The 20,360-nt window shown below is 53.2% G+C and overlaps 1 protein-coding gene across 1 annotated transcript; it reads right to left on the bottom strand.

The window, feature by feature from the left end:
* Nucleotides 1-3,074: 3,074 nt before the first annotated feature.
* On the bottom strand, nucleotides 3,075-16,196 carry CADM4 (cell adhesion molecule 4). The gene is made up of 9 exons (XM_036231697.1): nucleotides 16,070-16,196; nucleotides 7,336-7,482; nucleotides 6,934-7,086; nucleotides 6,532-6,666; nucleotides 5,981-6,145; nucleotides 5,760-5,850; nucleotides 5,441-5,613; nucleotides 4,572-4,700; nucleotides 3,075-4,099 (listed from the first exon to the last, which is right to left on the bottom strand). The coding sequence occupies exons 1-9, from the start codon at nucleotides 16,131-16,133 to the stop codon at nucleotides 3,990-3,992; spliced, it is 1,167 nt and encodes a 388-aa protein (XP_036087590.1). The 5' UTR covers nucleotides 16,134-16,196; the 3' UTR covers nucleotides 3,075-3,989.
* Between the last annotated feature and the right edge of the window lie 4,164 nt (nucleotides 16,197-20,360).

A 20,360-nucleotide genomic window follows, 5' to 3' on the forward strand; every position in this document is an offset into this window, starting at 1 on the left:
TGAGATTCCAGGAGACAATGCTCACCAGTCTAGCCTACCCTTTCCCAAGCCCACATCACACAAGGCCCCCTCCAGAGTATTCCAGGTGTCAGGTGAAGGCATTCCTTGGTGCACAAGTCCCATTCCTACAATGACTATGGCAGCCAAACTGGCTCCCATGATCTTAAAAGGGCATAAATGAGACTCCCTTATACCATGTTGGGGAGACCCCACAATGTCCTGAGTCTATAGCAATCAACTCCCAAGAAGCCCTGCGCGAACATAATAGGCACCCCTTCCCACAACGTCGGGGTACCGAGGCCAGGGCACAGTAAAGACCGGTCCCCACAACACCCTGCGGCGATTCTTCTCAAGATGCCCCAGGTCTATAATGACCACCTTCCAAGGTGCTCAGCGTCGAAGCACTCCCAAGTTTCCAAATGCTCAGCAGAGGGTGTGTGACAAAAGGGACCAGTTCGCTGCAACGAGCTAGGCTAATTCTTCCCTGAATGCTCCAGGCCTATAACGACTAGCGGACCGACTCCCACAACGTTCAGGGCCAGACAACCCGTTTTCCCAGAATGCCCCGGGTCGGCACGGAGCCTCGTCGGGGGGGAAAGGGAGCCTCGGTCTCGCCCGCAGGCCACCACGGCCCGAGACCGAGGCCGGCCCCGCGGTGACGGGAGCCGTCACTCCCGTCATGCAGCGGTGCCATAGCGCCCGCTTCCCAGCATGCCCCGCGCGCCTCGATCCCGGACACTCACCGGCGAGGGCGGCCACCGCTCCGGCTCGGCGGCGGCGGCGGCGGCTGCACGCCCGGGCTCGGCGCCTGCGCTGCAAATGGGGTAGGAGGGAGCGCGAGGGGCGTGAAGAGCCTAGGGCGCTTGCGCCGTGAAATGGACCATTCCTGGCTCACGTGTGAAGAGGGGCTCTCCGAGTCGGGCCATCGACCGGGCTCGCGCAGGGGGTTCCGGGCTTTGCCCCTCGCTGTCCGGATTTACTTGGTACAGTCCGCAGCCCGACGGCGCTAGAAGCCGCAGGGCTCGCGCGTGCGTGAGTGGGGCAGGAACGCGCCGTATAAAAGATGGGATGCGTGCGGGGGTGGGGGGACGCCAGTTGGGTCCGAATCCTGGACCTGAGGCCAGCTTATTTGCATAATCTTAGCGCCGGACAGTGGGAGGCCTCGGGCGCTGAAAGGAGTTATTTGCATATTCCCTGGAGAGGCCGCACTCGGGAGCGCAGTGATTAGCATATGTGGGGCGGGGGGTGCGCGCCTGAGCAAAGCGCTTGCGCACAGGGACTGCGTACTAGTGCCAAGTGGGTATCCTTAGTTTAGTCGGGATCACTTTGCGGCCAGAGACGGGGCACCAAGGGCCGGGACCCTTACTAATCCTCTCAATCTTCTACCCCCAACCAGGACATATATTTAGTGCTCTTATATGTCAGGTCCCGTGTTAACAAGGCAGTGTAGTTTCCGCAGTGAACAAGACGTACTCGGCTCCTAGACTCCTAGATTCATGGCGCCCCAATCAAAGGAAAGAGATCCACACGGAATCAGACCTACAACCCGGAGCGGTTAGACTTAAGATGAGTGGAGCATGGGAAACTGTGGGGACCAGAGGAATAGCCTGCCCTAGCCTGGAAAGGCTTCCAGGAGGTGGTGATCTTTAAGCCAAGGATGAGTAGAAGCCAACTGGGAGTCTTTCTGGCAGAGGAAACAGTAAGGGAAAAAGGGCCTAGACGCAAGTACCATGATTTGATTGAGGAAGTGAAAGCAGATAGTATCCTGGAACCCAGAATTGGGGAAGGGGTTCTATCCAGGTGATATTAAGAGCTCAGACTTTATGCTGAGGGTATAGGAAGCAATTGCAGCAGTCCAGACTTCTGGAAGTGACTCACATTCCACATTAAAACTCTCCAATGGGATCCTATTATACTTAAAACAAACCCAAACTCTTTATCATGGTCCAGGGGCTTTACACATGGTCTTGTCCTGTTTATCTCTGAATTCACCCACCTCTCTTGTTTATCCAGACTAACTCTACTTCCCATTAAAAAGCCCAGTCTCTTTATCAGCGTAGGCCCTTCCCCTTGCTTGTTCCTTCTGATCTTCAAATAGCTGCTCTTGTGCTCATCTTATCTTGGCACAGATGTCAACCTGAGAGGCTTTCTCAGTTCTAAGATAGCACATCCAGATTTGCTTTAGAGAAGTGAGTGGGGTTGTGGATAAAGCAGGATTGGCCATGAGTTGATGATTACTGAAGCTGGGGTGAAGGATGCATGAAACTTCTTTGTCCTGTTCTACTTCTGTGTGTTTGAAGTTTTCTATAATAAGTTAAAATAAAAGAGTACTCCACATGCTCTTCCTCTGCATTTTATCTTAATAGCAACCTTAAATTAAGTTCTTTTTTCTTTCCTTGCTAATAGTCTGTTTTCCTCATGAAAGCTTCATGAAGGTATACATAGCGTCACCCTTTTTCACTTTGGGACTTCAGTATTTAGAACAGGATCAGGTTTCAGGTTGGTGCTGTCCAGAGCACCTAACATTTGCCTGTCCTATACAACATGGCATCTCTAGACCTTTGAGCAGCATTTTGCATAAAGTAAGAGGTCAATATATTTTAAACCTAAAATTAGAATCACTCATTTACAATTTAGATAAATGAATGAGGGGCCTGGAATGCCAAGCTAAGGAGCTCTTGACTTGATCTGCAGGTGACAGGGAGATAGGAGAGGTTTTGAGAAGGGCAGGGACAGGACAAGATATGAATAATTGAAAATTCCCCTGGAGGCTGATGTCCGGAGTGGTGGGGGTAAGCCAGGGGAAGCATCCAGGCCCTGGGGAGGGTGAGGTAGCTCAGTAGCTATTGAACAGATAAGACTCTGTGACTGTTTGGCTGAAGGAGTGTCCACAAAACCACCCCAGGTTTCTTGGGAGGGTCAAAGTGCCATTGGTGAGGTAAGCACCCTCTCCTGGCCTCTACTGTCCACCAGCAACCATCACACTCCTCTTCCTTCCCTCTCCCTTAGTTCGGTTCCCCTCCCAACATAGTGTAAGTCAAGGCAGAGGGACAGACACACAGTCACCCCAAACACGTGTTCTCTCCTCAGTTTAATGGTGGTTAGTGGGATTGCCAAACCCCTCCCTGTTCCCCTCCCGCCCCGTACAAAATGTGTGTTTGTTTGTTTGTTTGTTTTTTTAACAAGAAAAGGGGGCAAAAGCCAGGAATGGGGGAAGGGGCACAATCTGATATTTTCATAGATTTTTGATTTTTTTAATATATTATATATAAAACCATAGAGACCAACGCACCCCCCTAAACTCCTTTTCCCCTCCCTGGGGGGGCCTGGAGGAGAGATGAGAAAGGCCCCCCCAGGAGTGGGTGGACAGAGAGACAAAGATGGGTCGGATATATGTGAGGGAAGGAGAGGAAGCCCAGGAATCTAGGGAAGGGGAATTGGAAAAAGGGGTTGGAGCTGTCTCCCTCACCACCCCCATCAGAGTTATGACACAAAGACACGGAATCCCTGTTTCCACACCCTCCCCCCACCCTTACCCCCACCGTGCAAACATGGCTTTGCAAAGAGGTGCCCAGAGCTCTGTGGAACTCCTACAATGGCTGGCATGGGGTCTGGGACCCCCAAAGACATCTGTGTTCCCCTTCCCTGCCCACCCCACCCTTCCCAGAATCTGATACCCTCCCCACAAGACCTGGTTCTGCAGCCTAGGGGCCCTGGCCTTCCCCCAGTTATCTTCCCCCGCCCAATCTCTACCATCCTCCCTGGACTTGGGGAATCTGGGCCTTAGGCCCCTGCCCCCTGGGGGACCCAGACCTCTGAGACCTTGCTTCTGGCCCTTGCAGAGACCCAGGCATCTGACACCCCCATCCCTGCCCAAACGTCTGAGGTGTTAGTGGTGGGGGGAGATGCCCACCATCCCAGACTCTGGTAAATGTCTTTGCAGCTGGCAGTGGGGTGGACCCCAGCCCAGGCCCAGGGTGGGGGTGGGGTCAGATGAAGAATTCTTCTTTCCTCTTGTGTCCATCACTGCCATTGAGGAAGGCTTCTCTTGCTTCTCCCTGCTCATCCAAGCCACTGGCCTCGTGGGTCAGATAGGAGCCTAAGGGGGTGACAGACCCCCCCAACCCCCGCCGCCAGGGCCAAGGAGACATATTTGTAGACCCAGGAGTTGGACAGAAATGTACGGGAAGAGGGAGACAGACAAGACAGATATCAGATGAAGAGGGGGAAATGGAACACACAGGGAGAGGGAAACGAGTCCAGGGAATAACAAACCGGGCAGAGAGAGAGGTAAAGCAGAATTAGGAAGACTCCAAAAGTTCATGGAAAGATCAACCCTTATTGTTCTCTTGATGATAGCCCCTTGCTCTGCTCCCAACTAATCCACTAATTAGGAAAATAAATCATTTTATTCAAACCCACGGCCTTAATTCATCTTCAACGTCTCACCCTTTTTAGCCCTGGGCTAAAGACCTGCCTACGGGCTTTGGGAGTCTTGGCCTTAGGTGCCCCTTTCCGAATCCCACAACCAACCATACCCGTGGCTGAATTCAGACACCACCTGGACTCACCCTTCTGCCGTACGGAGCACCAGACCATGCCCACCAGCACACATATGATCAGAAACACCAGTAGCGCCAGGATGCCGCCCACAATGGCGTAGGGCACCGACGTCTGAGCCTCTACCACTGCACCAGGGTCTGCCAGAGCGACAGGATGCAGGACCAGGTCATCAGAGGACCTGCCAATCTGTTAAACCATTCGCCCACCATGCCTGAATCGTGCCCCTTAACATGCCACAGCCCTCAGATTACTGCCACGTGGTGGACCATTCCCATGGCATCCTTTTCCTGATGCTCCTTTTCTTTGAAGAATGAGGCTTCGTACACGACCCCAGAGTCATTCTGCTAATAACCTCTCTGCCTCCTTCCTTCACCCTACCTCCCAGAGAACAGAAACAGTACATCCCTTTTCTTTTGACTGTTTCTTCCTCGATGGAACCTCAGGTCAAGTTCCATCCCATCTTGTCTAAAACACCACAGGTATTTAAAATGCTGAGCTAGGGCCCAACCACTTCCAGTATTTCTGCTCCACCGTCATAAGAACTAAACATGTAATGCTTATTTTATGCTAGAGGCCGGTCCAACAGCTTTATATATTTAGCTCATATATCTTTACAGCCCTATGAGATATTTCCACTTAACAGTTGAGAAAACTAAGGTGCAAAGTTACGCACAATAGGCTGCTGCAGAACCGGCCAAAACAGAACTGATCAAATGGCCTGATCGGTCTGGCCCCAGAACTATAAGGACTCGGTGGGCTATTGACCTCCTTGAAACACTTTGCACAGGCCCCACCCCACCCAGGACAAAGCAGAGATCCGGGAGTCCCGGCTCCTGCCCTGAGCGCGGCCTGCAAGCCCGCCGCTGCCTGCCCTCACCGTAGACCACTAGCACGTAGAGCGCCCTCGCGTGGCCGTGCTTGTTCGACGCCTCACAAGTGTAAGTGCCGTTATCTGCTGATACTAGGCCTGGCAGCGTAAGCGTTTCACCGACCGCCTCGGCCCGCTCCGGTAAAGACTCATTCCCGCGGTTCCAACGGATTTGATTTGGCCTGGACGGGGGTAAAGTATAGTGAGAGTCAGGGCCGCAGGTGTCAGCACCCCATTCTGACCTCAGGAGTCTAGATATGCAGCATCTTCAAATAAGAGGGTCCCTGCTAGCCCTTTCCTTTGGGGATTCTTCGGCCTCAGAGCTTACCTGGGGTTCCCCGTTACAGCACACGTCAGAACCAGAGTGTCTCCCTCCCTCACCACAGCTTGGGAGGCATGGATCCGGGCCGTGGGTGAGTCTGTGGGCAGAGATGAGGCGGGAAAGTGGCCGTCAGGGTCATCATGCATGTCTAGGAACCTTACCGGGGTCGAGCGGCTGGCGTTGGGAGCCCCTCAACCCCGCCGGCTTCCTGCCCGCCGGGCACTTACACTGCACGTCCAGCACGTACTGAGTCTGCTTGCTGTGTCCAGAGGGCAGTGCCTGATTCTGTGCTTCGCAAATGACGATACCGCCGTCGTCCTTGCGGTCCACACGAAACCGCACTGTGCTCGCCACGCTCCAGACCTTGCCATTTTCCTGGCTGCTGCTCACACCTGCCACGCCCAGGCGGGGCACCATCAGGCCAGGATTCTGGCTCCGCCTCCCGGTGTCAGTCCCAAAGCAGGCTATTTGCCAAGCTCTGCCCCTAACCCACAGGCCTCGCCTCTTAGGTCCTTCAAACCTCTCCCCTCCCTGAACCCAGTCCACAACCCCATGTGCCTCTTCCCAAAGTCATCCCTTTAATTCCTACATCCCCTCATTTATAAATGAATTCAATAGCTGCATATTGAGTGGCTGGTGTCTGCCAGAACCTGTGCGCACTTCTCCAAGCCGCGCCCGCATACAAACCAGTATTTCCGAAGCCCCGCCTCCTGGAACCCCGCTTCCTCTCAAGTCCCGCCCCAAGGGCCCCGCCCCCACCCCACCCGTCTGGTAATACCTTTCAGCTCCTTGCGGTCCCGGTACCAGCGCAGGGCAGCCACCGGGCGGGACCGCGGAACCAGGCAGCTGAGCTCCACCTCGCCGCCCTCTACCGCCTGCTCCCGGACCTCCACCACGGGATTCTCTGGGGCCACTGGCGCAGGGAGAAGGGGGAAAGGGGGAGGTCAGGGGAGGCACCGAGGTGGGCTCAAAGTGACCAGGCTGCAAAATCCTAGGGATCAAAGGGAACAAGGGTCCCCGGTGGCAAGGATCAAACACAGAGGCCAGAGGTCAGATAGTATTTGCTGGGGCTAGATGTCCAGGAGGTTAAAAACAGCCAGAGTCGGGTCTCAGAATAAGGGATAAGCAGAGGAGAAAGGAGAAAGGGAGGGGAGGGGTCCCAGGACGGGGAGGCATTTACCCAGGACGGTGAGCGTAGCAATCTGGTGGTGGGTATCCTCTGTGTAGAGCTGGCAGAAGTAGCCCCCCTCGTCTTCCAGGCGGGCATCTGAGAGCCGGATCCGCACCCGGCGTGGGGAGAACTCCTCAAGCTGGAAACGCTCGTCCTTCAGGGCTAGAGACAGTGAACCAGAAGGAGTGAACTTGAGAAATCCCAGCCTCAGGAGTCCCATTCTTCCTCCCGCAGCTTAGAATCCAGCCCTCTGCCTATTTTCTCCAGCCATACCTATGTGTTTAAGGTGCCAACCTAGTTGCTCCTTTGGGGACCCAGAATGATTCAGGCATTTCCACCCACAGGACCAGGAGTCCAGGCCCCCAGCCCTCTCTTCCCACAAGACTCAGGATTGTGGACCCCAGCACTCACCGCGGGTGCCGTTGAAGAAGAGGGTCTGCCGGGCTGGGTTCTGAATGACAACTATGGACCCATCGTACTGGTGCAGACGGCAGGTTATCTCGGCCACCCCACCCTCAGCCACTGTCACATTCTCTGTCTGTACTTCCTGTCCTGCCCCTGGACCAGTAGACAGAGAGACAGGGTAGTAGACTCTTCAAGGGCTGCAAGTCGATCTTTTTCCTTCTGTTCCTCTCCCACTCAGACTTCCAATCCCTCTCATTCAGTTCGTCACCCCCAACCTTTCCCGCAGGCTGGGGTCCAGGAGATGGACTCTAACAGGGCAAGGCAGGGCACACTAGGAACTCGGAGGAAAGGGAGACCAAGCCTAGGAAGATAGGTGATGAGAGAAGGTTCTGGAAGAAATCTTCATTGGATTCAGATCTTGAGTAAATAGAAATTCACCAGGTATGGGAAACTGCTCTGTGTTTGCCAAACCCTGGGCGTTTGCCAAATGCATGGGCACATGTTGTATCTTGTCTGCATGGACAGCCTCAGGAGTCGTCCCATTCCTGAATATGACCTTTGTAAGGTGATTTTGCTTCCCCCCACCCCATTAAGAAGCCACTTTGTCCCTTGACTCTGGGCAGGCCTTGTGACTTCTTCGACCAACAGAATTTACTAGAAGTGATATTGGATGAGTTCTGGAGTCTAGGCCTCAAGGAACCTTGCCTCGCTGAGACCTGTCAGGTGAAGATGCACAGACCAGTTTCCTTGAGGACGAAGGACCACATGGAGAGAGAAGGCCAGCCAACCACCAGCACCAACCGCCAGCACCAACTGCTAGGCATGTGAGTGAGGCCATCCCGGACCATCCAGCCCCAGTGAGACCACTAGGTGACTGCAGCCACATGAATGACCCCAGTTGAGACCAAGAGAAGAACTGTCCAAGTGATCCAGTCCAAATCGCTGACCCCCACAGTCATGAGCAAATAACATGATCATTTAAAGCCACTGAATCTGGGTGGTCTGTTAACACCACTAATTTTGGTACGACAGTACCGGTTAGTACTATACCCAATTAGGCTACTTTTCCCAGGACCCTTGTACTTAAGTGAGGTCAAGTGATCGAATTCTGGTCAATGGGTTGTAGGTGGAAGAGAGAAACACCTCTTCCAGCCTGGCTCGTCACACTCACATCCTTCTTGCTGGCTGAATGAAGAGGACTACAGGGAGCCTAGAGTAGAACTGGATCACAAGCTGGAAGGAGTCCAGGGGCCTGACTCACTGCCCCCTGTGACTTGCCTGCCCAGGACTGTAATGTGAGCCAGAACTACACTTTTCTGTTAAGCCTTTGAGATTTCATGGCTGTTTGTTACAGCAGTTAACCTATCCTGATTAATCCATCAGAAGAACAAGATAGGCAGTCAGTAAGGGGGTGTTTCCAGCAGAGGAAACAGCCTAGAATGAAGCTCAAAGCTGAGATTAATCATCATCAGCATCACCAGCATCATCGTCACTGTCATCTTCAAAATATCAATCACCACAATAGCTGTTCATTAGGTACTTGTTTGTGCCAGGCTCTGTGCTAAGGGCATTACCTATATAATTTCCATTTAACCATCACGATATCCAAATAAGGTAGACACTATTATCAAGCCTCAATTTTTTTTTAACAATTCCCATTTCATAGGTGAGAAAATTTGTCCAGAGAGAGAAAATGACTTGCCCAAGGTCACAGCCTGAGAGTTGTAGAGCCAGGATCTGCACCCAAATCTCTCTGATTCTGTATCTTGTGTCTACATTCACTCATGGCTATCTGGGTGCAAAGTGTTCAGCAACTGGTGAGGGGTTGTGGGATGTGCTAGTTGAGGGCCCCAGATGCCAAGCTAGGAGATTAGCTTTTATTCTGAAAGCCAGTGGAGGTTTTGAAGCGTGAAAAAGCCATGATCAATCAGATCTGGTTATTTACCTTTAAATATTGGATAACTATTACTCGATGTCTCTTACAGTCTGTCTCATTCATTCATTTGAGTATTTCTTGAACAGTGGGTAGGTTTTCCGGGGCTGGGTGCCCAGAGATGAGTCAGATGAGATCCCTGTCCTGGAAGGCCTTTATGATTTACGGGCTAAATCACTGTAATATCCCATCCAAAGTGTTATGTTCTCTGTAAGAAGGATGGGTGACCTGGGGCTGAGGGGTGGAAAAGATTAATTCTGGGGGATGGAGGCAGAGACAGCTCGCTTCCTACCCCAATGTCCACGCTTCCCTTTCTCCTTAGCAAAAGAAACCTGATTGTATTTTGTGCTTGCCCTATGTCCAGTAGAATAGGTTGCTCTATTTCCTAAACTTTCTTACAGCTAAGTGAGGCCATGTGATAAAGTTGTGTCTAATTGGATATAAGAAAAAATGTCATGTGGTGATTTGGGGAGGGTTTCCTAAAAAGGGGGAACAAGTCTTTTGTCCACCAAGTCACCTTTGTGCTGCCTGGAACTGGGATGAGATGCGTGGAGGTCTGGCAGCCGTGTTGGACCACAAGGACCCAAGAACCGGAAGATGCCTGTTAATGATGCGGAGCTGTCATAAAAGCCATGGATGCATACCTCTGGACTTCTTTCATGTTTGAGTATAACTCTGTTTTTAAGCCATGATTACGGATTTATCTAGCACCTCCCAGAATGTCAATCTTTGCCCCAGACATTTTCCTTTCCATGTTTTCTCAATCACAGTAAATGTCACAACCATCCGTCCAGTTGGTCAGGCCAAAAACCTAGAAGTTATCCAAGTTCTCACTGTTTCCCTCACTTCTAACTTCCATTCCATAGGCCAGATCTATCCATATCCTGAATCTATTCACCTTTGTCCACCCCTTCTACCATCGCCAATGACACTATCTCTTCCTTGGACCTTCAAGAGCTACTCATGGGTCTTCTTGCTTCCACGCCTGCCTCCCCCCAGGCTAGATGGATTTTCCCAAAAGGTAAATCAGCCAGATGGATTTTCCAGAAAGGGAAATCAGATCAAATCACCTCTCTGCTTAAAGCCCTCCAAAGGCTTCCCATGACACTTAGAATAAAATCTATACTCCTCCCCTGGGCCTTCCAGGCGCTATGTGGCCTGGCCCCTCTCTGGCTGCAGGCATCCTCACTTCACTCCAGCCTTGCTGGCCTTGACGTCCCTTGACCACGCTGAGCTTGTTCCCACCTCGGGAACTTTGCACTTGCTCTTCCCTCTGCCTGGAATATCTTTCCCCCTCGATCATCCCAGGACTGCCTCTGGTCTCTGCTCATACCGACCGACATCTTCTAGGAGCGACTTTCTCTCACTCCCCGGCCCTTTGCCTCCAAAACACTTTCCATTTCATCACCATTGTTTTATTTCCTCTATGAAAATTTCATTGAAATTGTTATTAATTTGCTCACTTCTTTATGTTTGTCCCCCATCACTAGAATATACACCCCATGAAGCAGGAATATAAGCTGCTGGGCTTACTGCTGTACCCTAGTGCCTAGAAATGTGCCTGGCACTTGATCAACGTCTGGGAGATTGACAAATGAATGGCACGTGTCAGGCAGGATCTCATTTCAGCCTCACAACGATTTTGCGCCATCACCGTTCTTATCTTAAACACCTGGGTGGATCCCAGCTAAACCACTTGCCATCTGTGTGACCTTGGGCAAGTAGCCTAAACTTTTCTGAGCCCCAGATGCCCTGCCTGTAGAATGGGGATGATGCCTCATAGGAGTTCAAGATTCCAGCCCCCTCCTCCCTTAGACCAGGAGCTCAGGGAGCCCTCCCTGCAAAGCTGCCATTATTATAACCTCCAGAAGCTTGTCCATGCACATGAAAACTGAATTAACTGCTCATTCTGGCACTTCAAAAAAACATCATGAAACCTATCCATGGATCCTGAACCTCAGGGCTAGCCCAATGCTAGCCCCCCATTTTACAGATGTGGAGAATGAGGCTCAGGGGTCCCAGGAAAGTCGGTGGCAGGAACTCGACACCTCCAGAGAGCCATCAGGACCTCTGAATCTGCCCCCACCAAATTTATCTCCTGCCCTCTGCTTGAGGGTGCACATGGGGTGAGGGTGGGGGGCTTTTGTCTTATTCCCTCCCCCTCCTGAGGAGTCAGTAACCAACAGTGTCTGTGCCTGGAATATTAATGTCCCAGGAGCTTTTGTTTCGGGGTTGGGGGGTGGTGAGGCTGGACTTTCCGGTCAGAGAGGGGTTGAGCTTTTGGGAGTAGGGCACTGGCCCTTTAAACTGTGTTGACAGCCTGGAGTCGTCATGGGGATGGTGCCTGGAAAAAGGGACAGGAGAGGGTTTGGGAAAGAGTAGCTGAGCAGGTGATATGTAGAGACCCAGAATCCAGCCCCGAATGCCTCCTCTCCCAGAATCTAGGAGTCCAGGCGCCTAGCGCCCTCCTTCATCAGGACTGGGTTCTTAGCATCCTCCTCCCTCAAACCTAAAAGTCCCCAGTCCCCAGGCTCTCCCCCCTCAAACCCAGGAGTCTGGGCCTTCAGCCCCCTTCTCCTTCAGGATCCAGGATCCAGGGGTCCAGAGTACACAGCTGGTGGATGTTTCCACGGAGACTAAGCGGGGTGGGGGAGCACTTCCTGGGTCCTGAGTCAGCGAATACCCAAGGGAGTCTCAAGGTCATGGTTCCGAGAAGGTCACAGCCACCCCCTCTGTATCCACTCCCCAGGGGCTCGTGGCATCATGCCTCCTGCCCCCACTTCCTCCCCTAGAGAGGTGGTACATCCCTGCATTCTGACTGAACCCCCCCTCAGCCCCCCATCAATGGCGGAGTCCGAACATCCTTGCACAAAGCATCAATTCTTCCCCAGCTCAGCCTTGTGAAGGCGCCTGTATTCAGGACCTAGGCGTCAGGGTCCCAGCCCCTCCTCCTTCAGAACCTGAAGTAGGACCCCCAGCCCCTTCCTCTCTCAGGACTCAGGACTCTGTATCCCCATCTCTCCCTCGAGACCTAGGAATATGGATCTCCAGCCGCCTCCTCCCTCGGACCCAGGAGTCCAGGCCCCCAGCCCCTCCTTCCCCAGACCCAGGAGTCCAGACCCCAGCCCACTCCTCCCCCAGACCCAGGAGTCCAGACCCCAGCCCACTCCTCCCCCAGACCCAGGAGTCCAGGCCCCCAGCCCCTTGGTGTCTTGGAAATTTTTGACTCCAGGTCCACAGTCCTCAACCCCCAGAACCACAGTCCTGCCTTCCTCTAGCCCTCTGTCCCTCTCCTATCTGGGACCAAGCATCAGGTGGGGGCATAGGGGTGAGTCAGCAGCCTCACACACAAAGTCTCTCCTGTGGCCCCCACGTTCCTGGGATATTCAGAACTCCCTGGATTCCAGGCCTCAGGCCCAGCCAGGGGGTGGGGGAGTCCTCTGGAGGTTCCCCTGGGTGTGGGGTCAGAGGAGGAATTCCTGCTCCGGGAAGGGTGCGAGCCTGCACTGAGTGCTCACTGTCCGGGCCTCCACCCCCAGTGCCCTCCATTCACCCCCTCCCAGAAGAGCCCAGGCTCTGCTGCTGCCCTCTTGCCCCACCAGCTGCCTGCGGAGGAGACTTGGTGCCCGGTTCCCGGAGGACCTAGGGGCCTGGGGTCCGCACAGGCAAGAACAAGTGGGTGCTTGGGTCCTGGTGCCACAGGCCATTGGGCGCTGGCGAGTCTGACTGTCTCCAAGTTCCCCCCGCCCCACCCAGAGAGAGAAAGCTGCCTTTGTGTTTCCTAAGACGGGGACAGGCCAGGCTCGCACGACATTAACCCACCAGGGCCCCAGCCCTGCTGGGTCTAAGGTCTTGGAATCCACTGCAGAATCTGACCCCAGGCCTCCGGCTCATGGGTGGGTGGGGGTCAGTGATAGAAACCTCCCAAGACCTGCACCCTGGGGTTATGCACATTGTGGAGAAGGCCCCCTGTTCTCAGAGTGGCTGGTCATAACTTTAGCAGGAAAAAGTGAGTCACTTGGGAGAAAAACATTATTTGGGATCAACAAGCTTCCCCTCTACAAAGCCCCCAACTCTAACAGCCTCTCTCTCTTTTCTTTGTATCCGAATATCTGTTTCCCCAGCCCCTTTCTATTCCATCCAATTCCTGGCCTGTGCATTTCTGTGTCTGCCTACAAGCAACCCATCTCTCTCTTTCTCACTTCCTCCCGCCTGCCCACCCTGGACCCACTTCTTTCTTTTGGCATAAATTGTATCATCTTCTGCTATTCATGGCAGATGACTGAGCCAGGAAAGACAGAATGTTTTTGAAAGGACATAAGTGGACGCCATCTCCCATCCCCACTCCTGCTGGCTGGGCAAGGTGAGAGAGAAAGGAGGGTGACTAAGAGGGAAATGTGAGGACCATAGACACTTCCTGAAATTTGGTGGCCAGGGCATTTCAGAAATGTCCAACAGAAAGGAATGCAGCTAGGACCCTCAGATTCAGCTCCCTTGCCCCATGCTTTGCAGAAAGGGAGAGTGATTCTCAGAGAGGGACGAGCTGACACAAAATCACACCAGAGAGCCCTGGTTCCTTGGCTCCCAGTCCAGAATGCTTCCCATGATACCAGCTCTCTCCCAACCTGTAAAGCCCCATGCTTGCTCCATTTCATTTAGAAAAAGTTTACAGAAGGAATGACGATACCAGGAAGCAGTGACTCTAAACGAGGGACAAACCTGTAAAGCTACCTCCCAGAAGTGCTGGAGAAAAGATTCCTGCACTGGGAAGGTGGTCATCTTAGGCTATCTTCTGATTTTGACACTGCAATGCCCCACAATTCTAAGCTGTCAAGATTCTAGATGGCAGAGGAGGTGTCAAGATTCAGGACCTCCAAGAGGCCAAGGTTTCAGAATTTTAAAGTTGTCACAGGCTAGAGTATTAATGGCATGGAGGTTCTAAAATTTTAAAGGTGTCAAGATTCTTAAGACGTTGGGCTTCTAGAATCCTAAAGACGTCAACGTTCCAAAATATCCATGGGTTCTCTGTTTATGGGGATCGTTGGCTCTAGAATTCTATGAGGCTGCTTTTCAGGGCCTAAAAGATGAAGAAAGGAATGTAAAATTGGACAGAAATGTAGCTGAGGTAACGAGGTGCTCTTCTGGAAAGTGGCATGTCTGTCGCAAAGAAAGGCAGTAATGATGCGTGCTCTGGAGCAACGGCAGAAGACTACAGAAGAAAGCAAGGAGGAGGGTAAAAGGTCAGCTCTGCCGCTCACCTTGTCCCAGGGAGATGGGGGCTGTCTCAGATCCTGAGGTGCAGAAGGATTGACAGTACCTTACTTGCCAGAAACCTTTTTGGGGGTTCAAGCTGGAGCTCCTTCCCTTTTAGATCGCGGAGTTCGACACCCTCACTTTACAGAGAGTGAAACTGCGCCCCAGAGAGAGGACGACTTGCCATCAGCTGCTGTGGCAAATGGCAAGAGCCAGGATTTACACCCAGGCCCCCAGACCTGTGCCATCTGCTTACACTCCTCTTGGAATCTCCACAGGACGTCCAACCCTCCCACTTCTGCCCGACCCCCCAATCCTCCGTTCCTCCCAAGAGTGGCTTTACCCACCAGGGAGCGGGTGACCTGTGGCAGGTTCGAAGCACACACAGTGAGGGTGCGAGTGTGGGGGTGACATTTCCTGACCTTGTCCTCAATCTCAGGGTCACTCAATTGTAGAGGTCTCCAGCTTTTGACAGTGCACGATGAGGGTATGTGGATGCCTCCCTGGCTGTTCTATAGGGGGGCTGGTAAATCATGGCCTGAGTGTGTGAATGGGTGGGGAGGGGCAGCGTTTGGGAGGCATCTGCTGAATCCACGTGTGTGCCCACATGCGAGGTTTGCCAAACAGTCCCCCCCACACACATCACACACATTTCCCTTTGAGGCCCTTTAGGATGCTCTGGCTGACTCAATTCCTTTCCAGGGGCACATAGGGATAGAGAGGTGAAGGAATGTAGGAGGGAGACTGGGATCCCAGGGTGGCGATGATAAGGGCAGAGAGGGAAGGCACGGAGATTGGGGACAGGAGACAGTGGGACAGAAAGAGGTGATCGAGGGGCAAATGAGAGATAGGTGACAGAGGGGAGTGGAGAAACGGGTGACAGAGGTTGGGGACAGAGAAACAAGGGAATGGGACAGATGGGGGACAGAGCAAAGGGGAAAGGGAAACGAGGGAGACAACGAGGTAGGGGCGGGGGGGGGGGCAGAAATACAGAGGGACAGAGAAAGGGGAATAGAGAGAGGATGATGGGGGACAGAGTAACCCATTGAAAAGGTACGGAGACCAAGGGACAGAGGTGGGGGACAAAGACAGGATATAGAGGTGGGGGACAGGGAGGCAAGGAGAAAGAGGGACAGACAGAGGGAGGGACGGGACTTCGAGACTGAGGGACAGAGGACACGGATAGGGGGACAAGGAGAGAGACTGAGGGACTCAGAGACAGGCAGACAGAGGGATGCAGAAAGCGGACAGAAGGACAGCGGGACCGGCCGGGAGAAGGCGGGCTGGAGGTGTGGGGGGGTCTCGGGCCCTTTGTCCCCGCCGGGATTGGGGCCTGTGCGGGGTGGGGGAGCTGCGGCACGGCGGCCGGGGCCCGCGCCCCCTCCCCCGCTCGCGGCTCCCGGCTCCCGGCCCGCGCTGCGCTTTGTCCCGGGGAGGGGGCTCGGCCCGGCCCCGCGCGCATTGTTCGGCCTCTGCGGCCCCGCGGCGGCCGGGCTGTCACCGCGGCGCGCCCCCAGCCCTGGCCCCGCCGGCCGCCCCGGTCCCCGACCCTACCTGGCCCCGCCGCGGCCGCCCACAGCAGCAGCAGCGGCCACTGGAAGCGCCGGGCCCGGCCCATGGTGCCGCCGCCGCCGCCGCCACCGCCGCTCGCTCCCGGCCGGGCACCTGCACCGCCCGCGCCGCCCGCCCCGCCCCCCGCGCCCCGCCCCCTGCCCGCCCGGGGGCGGGGCTCCAAGCCGGGGCGGGGCCGCGCCGGGGCGGGAGGGGGCACCGCGGGACCGGGACGCGCCGCAGGACCCCGAGGGCGAGCTGCCCGGGTGGGGAGCGGCCGGGGGTGTGCGGCGCCCATGGGTGCGGGCGCTGCGGGCGGGCGGGGCGCGCAGGGGTGTGTGCCAGCGGGACGGGGCTGGGGCAAACACGAGGTGCCTGGTGAGGGCAGAGGTTGTGAGAGCGTATGGGTGACGCGCGAGGGCGAGGATTGTGTGAAAGTGCTAGTGTGTGAGAGTGAGTGCGCGTGTTAACGGCGAGGGTATGGGGGTGTCGCTGGGAGGCCGTGCGAGGGAGCGGGCATTGTGTGGGGGTCAGGGGGTGAGAGGCAGGCAGCTGGGTGTGGAGGTTCAGGTGGGGGGGTGTGCGTGTGTGGGGGGGGTGTTGTATGAGGAGAGTGTATGAGGGTGTGAGCACGAAGGGAGGGAGATAGTTTCGTGGGAAAGGTGTGAGAAGTGTTCTGCGGATAGGTGAGTGAAGGTGAAAGTGTCACGTGACAGGCTGCGAGCCTAACCAACCTCGAGAGGGAAGGCAGCCGCCTCCTGCTTGGGCAGGTCCAGGACCTCCCGGAGCCGGGCTGCGCTGAGCTGGAGTCAGGTCCCACCCTCCCTGTCCTGTCCCTGACACCCCGTGTTTCCGCATTATTACGCGGGAGGGGCGCCCTGAAAGTGAACCGACTGGAAGGAAGCCTGAGTCCTGAGCCCCAGGGAGGGAGAGGCGCCTGCGGACGCCTTCTAGGCTCCAGCGCCCAGCTACCCAACCCTGCTCCCCTGCTCTTCCCGCCCCAGTCTCGCTTTGTGTCTCTGTCTCTCCCTGGTTGGCGCTGACTCACAGATTTGGATCCCTTCGCCCTCATGGGGGCGGGGCTCCCTGAGCCCACTTCTGTGGGACCGTGTCGACCGGTGGGGATTATCACCCTTAGGACTCAGAAAGAGTGAGAAACCGTGGAAGGTAGGAGACCTCAACCTTTCCCATGCCCGTTTAAAAATCAGGTAAATTGAGATATGCCAACTACGAAAATCTTGCTCTTTTCTCCAAAACATTCTACATCCAGGCCCACCAAGGGACTTCGGCTCCAGACGGCTTTTCTGTCCTCAGTGCCCAACTCCCAGCATTCTCTCTGTTTGCGCGACCCAAGTTCCTATCAACCCCTCTGTCCCCGGGAACCACAGCTCTAAGTGATTCCTTTCCTTTTCCATTCTGTTTACCCTTCTATAAATTGGAGAAAGAGGTGGTCAGCCTGGATTAGCTCTATCCTTCCGGGGCTCACATTCTCTGTGTTAAAATACGTGCAAGGGAAGTGTCCAACCTGGATTGGAAATGCTGGTTTGGGGGTAGCTCAGAGTTGTCTTTGCCCCTGAGAACCTATAGGTCCATTTGCAGAGGGCTCTAACCAATGTCTCTTGTTCCAGGTGCAGGGCATCCTGGGAGATCTTTTGATTCTCATCTGCCTTCTTTGGACCCTACCATTTCTCCCACCTGAGGACATCACTACAGTAGTAGTTCTGTTCCCATCCTACTCCAGGGTACTTTATCCATTAGAGTTTTCATGAAAGTGACAGCAAATCTAACTCCACTGGCTTAAGAGAAAGAAAATCATTTCATATATAAGAAAAGTCTCAGATATGGCTGGCTTCAGCATGGTCTGTTCATCTCTCTGTCCTAAGAATAAATAGCTCCCCTCACGTTGCAGGATGGCTGGCAAATACCCCTGGGGCCACACTTTTCCTTCACATTTGGGAAGAATATATAGAGAAAAAGAAATAGACTGAGAGAGCCAGACTTGATGGAGACTGTAGGGGGAAGAGAGAAAGGAAGAGAATAGACTTTAAGAAGTTCCTCAGAAGAGAAGGAAACTATTTTCCCCTAGGAGCCCCTAGAAAAACATTTTGTTGTGTCTCATTGGTCCAGATGATGCCATCTGCCCATGATGGAACCAATATCAGTGGCCAGGGGATGGGATTGAACTGATTGAATTAAGCATAAGCCAAAGGCTTGTCCCACCCCCAAGCCAGAGGTGAAGCCAGCTTTCTCAAACAGAAATGATCTTGAGGAGACAGGTACTGTGCCTGCGATTGTGGGGAGGGGAAGGGAAAGGCTGCACACCATGAGCTCACCATTTCTGACTTTTTGAAGTTTTGGGATGGTGCAGTGTTTGTTAGTTGTTGACTCAGTGCATTCGGTGAGGTAATAGAAATATATATTTGGTCTTTGCCCCCAATTCCTGGCAGAGATCTCCTGAAACCCTCATAATTCCTTGGGTGATAGAAGTGTCTTTCGTTTTAATGAGGTGGCTCTGGGTGAGTTCCTGGATGAGAGCCGATCACCTTAAAGACCAAGCCATGATTAGAAGCCTGAAATGTTCAGCTCTGCCCTACCCCTTCTCTTGAGAAGAAGGGCTGAAAAATGGAGTTAACGACCTTTCATGCCTATGTGATGAAACTTCCATAAAAATCCCAAAGGCACAGTGTTCAGAGAGCTTTCAGGCTGGTGAACACGTGTAGGTATTGGGGAGAGAGACGCGCCCAGGGAAGGCATTGGAGGTCTTTGCCCCTTCCCATATACCTTGCCCTATGCGTCTCTTCCATCTAGGTGTTCATCTGTATCCTTTATCGTATTCTTTTATAATAAGCTGGTAAACATAACTGTTTTCCTGAGTTCTGTGAGCCACCCTAATCGAACCTGAAGCAAGAGTCATGGCAAACTCAAATTTGTAGCTCGTTAGTGAGAAGTACAGGTGACAATCTTGACGTCCCCACTGGCATCTGAAGTGGGGAGTGGTCTTGTGGGACTGAGCCCTTAACCTATGGGACCTGAGGGTATCTCCAGGTAGATAGTGTCAGAATTGAGTTAAATTGTAGAGCCAGTGTCACAGAGAACCACTTAGTATGGAAAAACCCTCCTCCACAACTGGTGACTGGAAATGTTATGAATGTGGTAGTAGGGTGAAAATAAAGGTAATACACAGGCGAAAGACATAGTAGGGAAGAACTGTTTTGTTTTGTTTTTGCTTTTTCCTATACAGGAGGAAGGCTCAGTGTTTGTTTGTTTGTTTTTTCCTAATACACATTCCCTTCCCCTTTGTTCCTTCTTAAGAAAATCCTAATTTCTGTCAGGCATCCACCTTTTAACAGCCAGGTGAAGTGGGGGAAGCCCTGAGAGTGGGGTCTGAATATACTTTGCCAAATAATGTGGTTCCATGTCCCCTTTCCATGACTGTCATAGGCATAGGTGTAGAACACAAGTCAGGGGAATAAAACATGAGGGCAAGTCAGCCTGAGTATTTGGGGATAATTTTTCTTTGTTTTAATAAAGAGACCCAAGTAGAGATGTCTCTTTGTTATTGCCTCTGAATGTGGGTGTGATGTCTGGAACTGCAGCAGCCATATTGAGGCCAGAAAGTGAACAAGCCTGAATGGATTCTTTGCGACATAGTGGAGACATTAAACTGGGCAACCCAGGAAACACCCTAACTCATGGTTTCTTGTTATGAGACCATCGATTTCCTCTTTGTTTCAGCTCAAGTTGGGTGTTCTGTTACATCCAACCCTGGTGACCCTATTGCTTGTGATTTATGCAGAATACATGGAGGCAGCCCTTTTTGCATATTAAAACATTTTAAGTTTTCGTCTTCTTTTCCAGTTGCTTCTCCTTCCTAGTGATAGGATCTCTCTCAATGAGGTGGTTTTCCCAGGTCTGGCCGAATGGGCTAAACACCATGAAAACTGAAGAAGCAGTGGATGCCTGTTTAAAACCTGAAGAATCGTGTGTGGTGGCTTTGATGTGAGCTTCCCTGGCTGGTGTAGTGGGGGTCATAGACAGATCCCTGACCCAAACTGGACCCCATCAGAGTCTGTCAGCTAAAATTTAAAAGCCGAGACCCAGTAGTTCTTGACAGTTCGAGGGCATCTTTGGCTACCATGTGTAAAGCAGAAGAAGGTTGTCTGTGGAGAGATAGAAAAATAAAGTGAAAATCCACAAGGAAAGCCATGCATTCAGAGAGAGATAGAGAGATTTTACAAAAGGGAGACAACCTTGATTTCACACAGCTTTTTCAGTTCTGTTTCCTGTCCCTGCT

Source organism: Rousettus aegyptiacus, unplaced genomic scaffold (assembly GCF_014176215.1).
Source record: "Rousettus aegyptiacus isolate mRouAeg1 unplaced genomic scaffold, mRouAeg1.p scaffold_m13_p_14, whole genome shotgun sequence".
Classification (NCBI taxonomy): Eukaryota; Metazoa; Chordata; class Mammalia; order Chiroptera; family Pteropodidae; genus Rousettus; species Rousettus aegyptiacus.

What these genes read in the sequence shown, in the direction of transcription:
- CADM4 (XM_036231697.1), bottom strand. Translation starts at nt 16,133, where the DNA reads ATGGGCCGGGCCCGGCGCTTCCAGTGGCCGCTGCTGCTGCTGTGGGCG. An exon ending in TGCTACGCTCACCGTCCTGG is followed by an intron (nt 6,667 to 6,933) that starts GTAAATGCCTCC and finishes TCCCTGCGCCAG; the next exon opens with TGGCCCCAGAGAATCCCGTG. An exon ending in CTACGTGCTAGTGGTCTACG is followed by an intron (nt 4,701 to 5,440) that starts GTGAGGGCAGGC and finishes TCGCTCTGGCAG; the next exon opens with ACCCTGGTGCAGTGGTAGAG.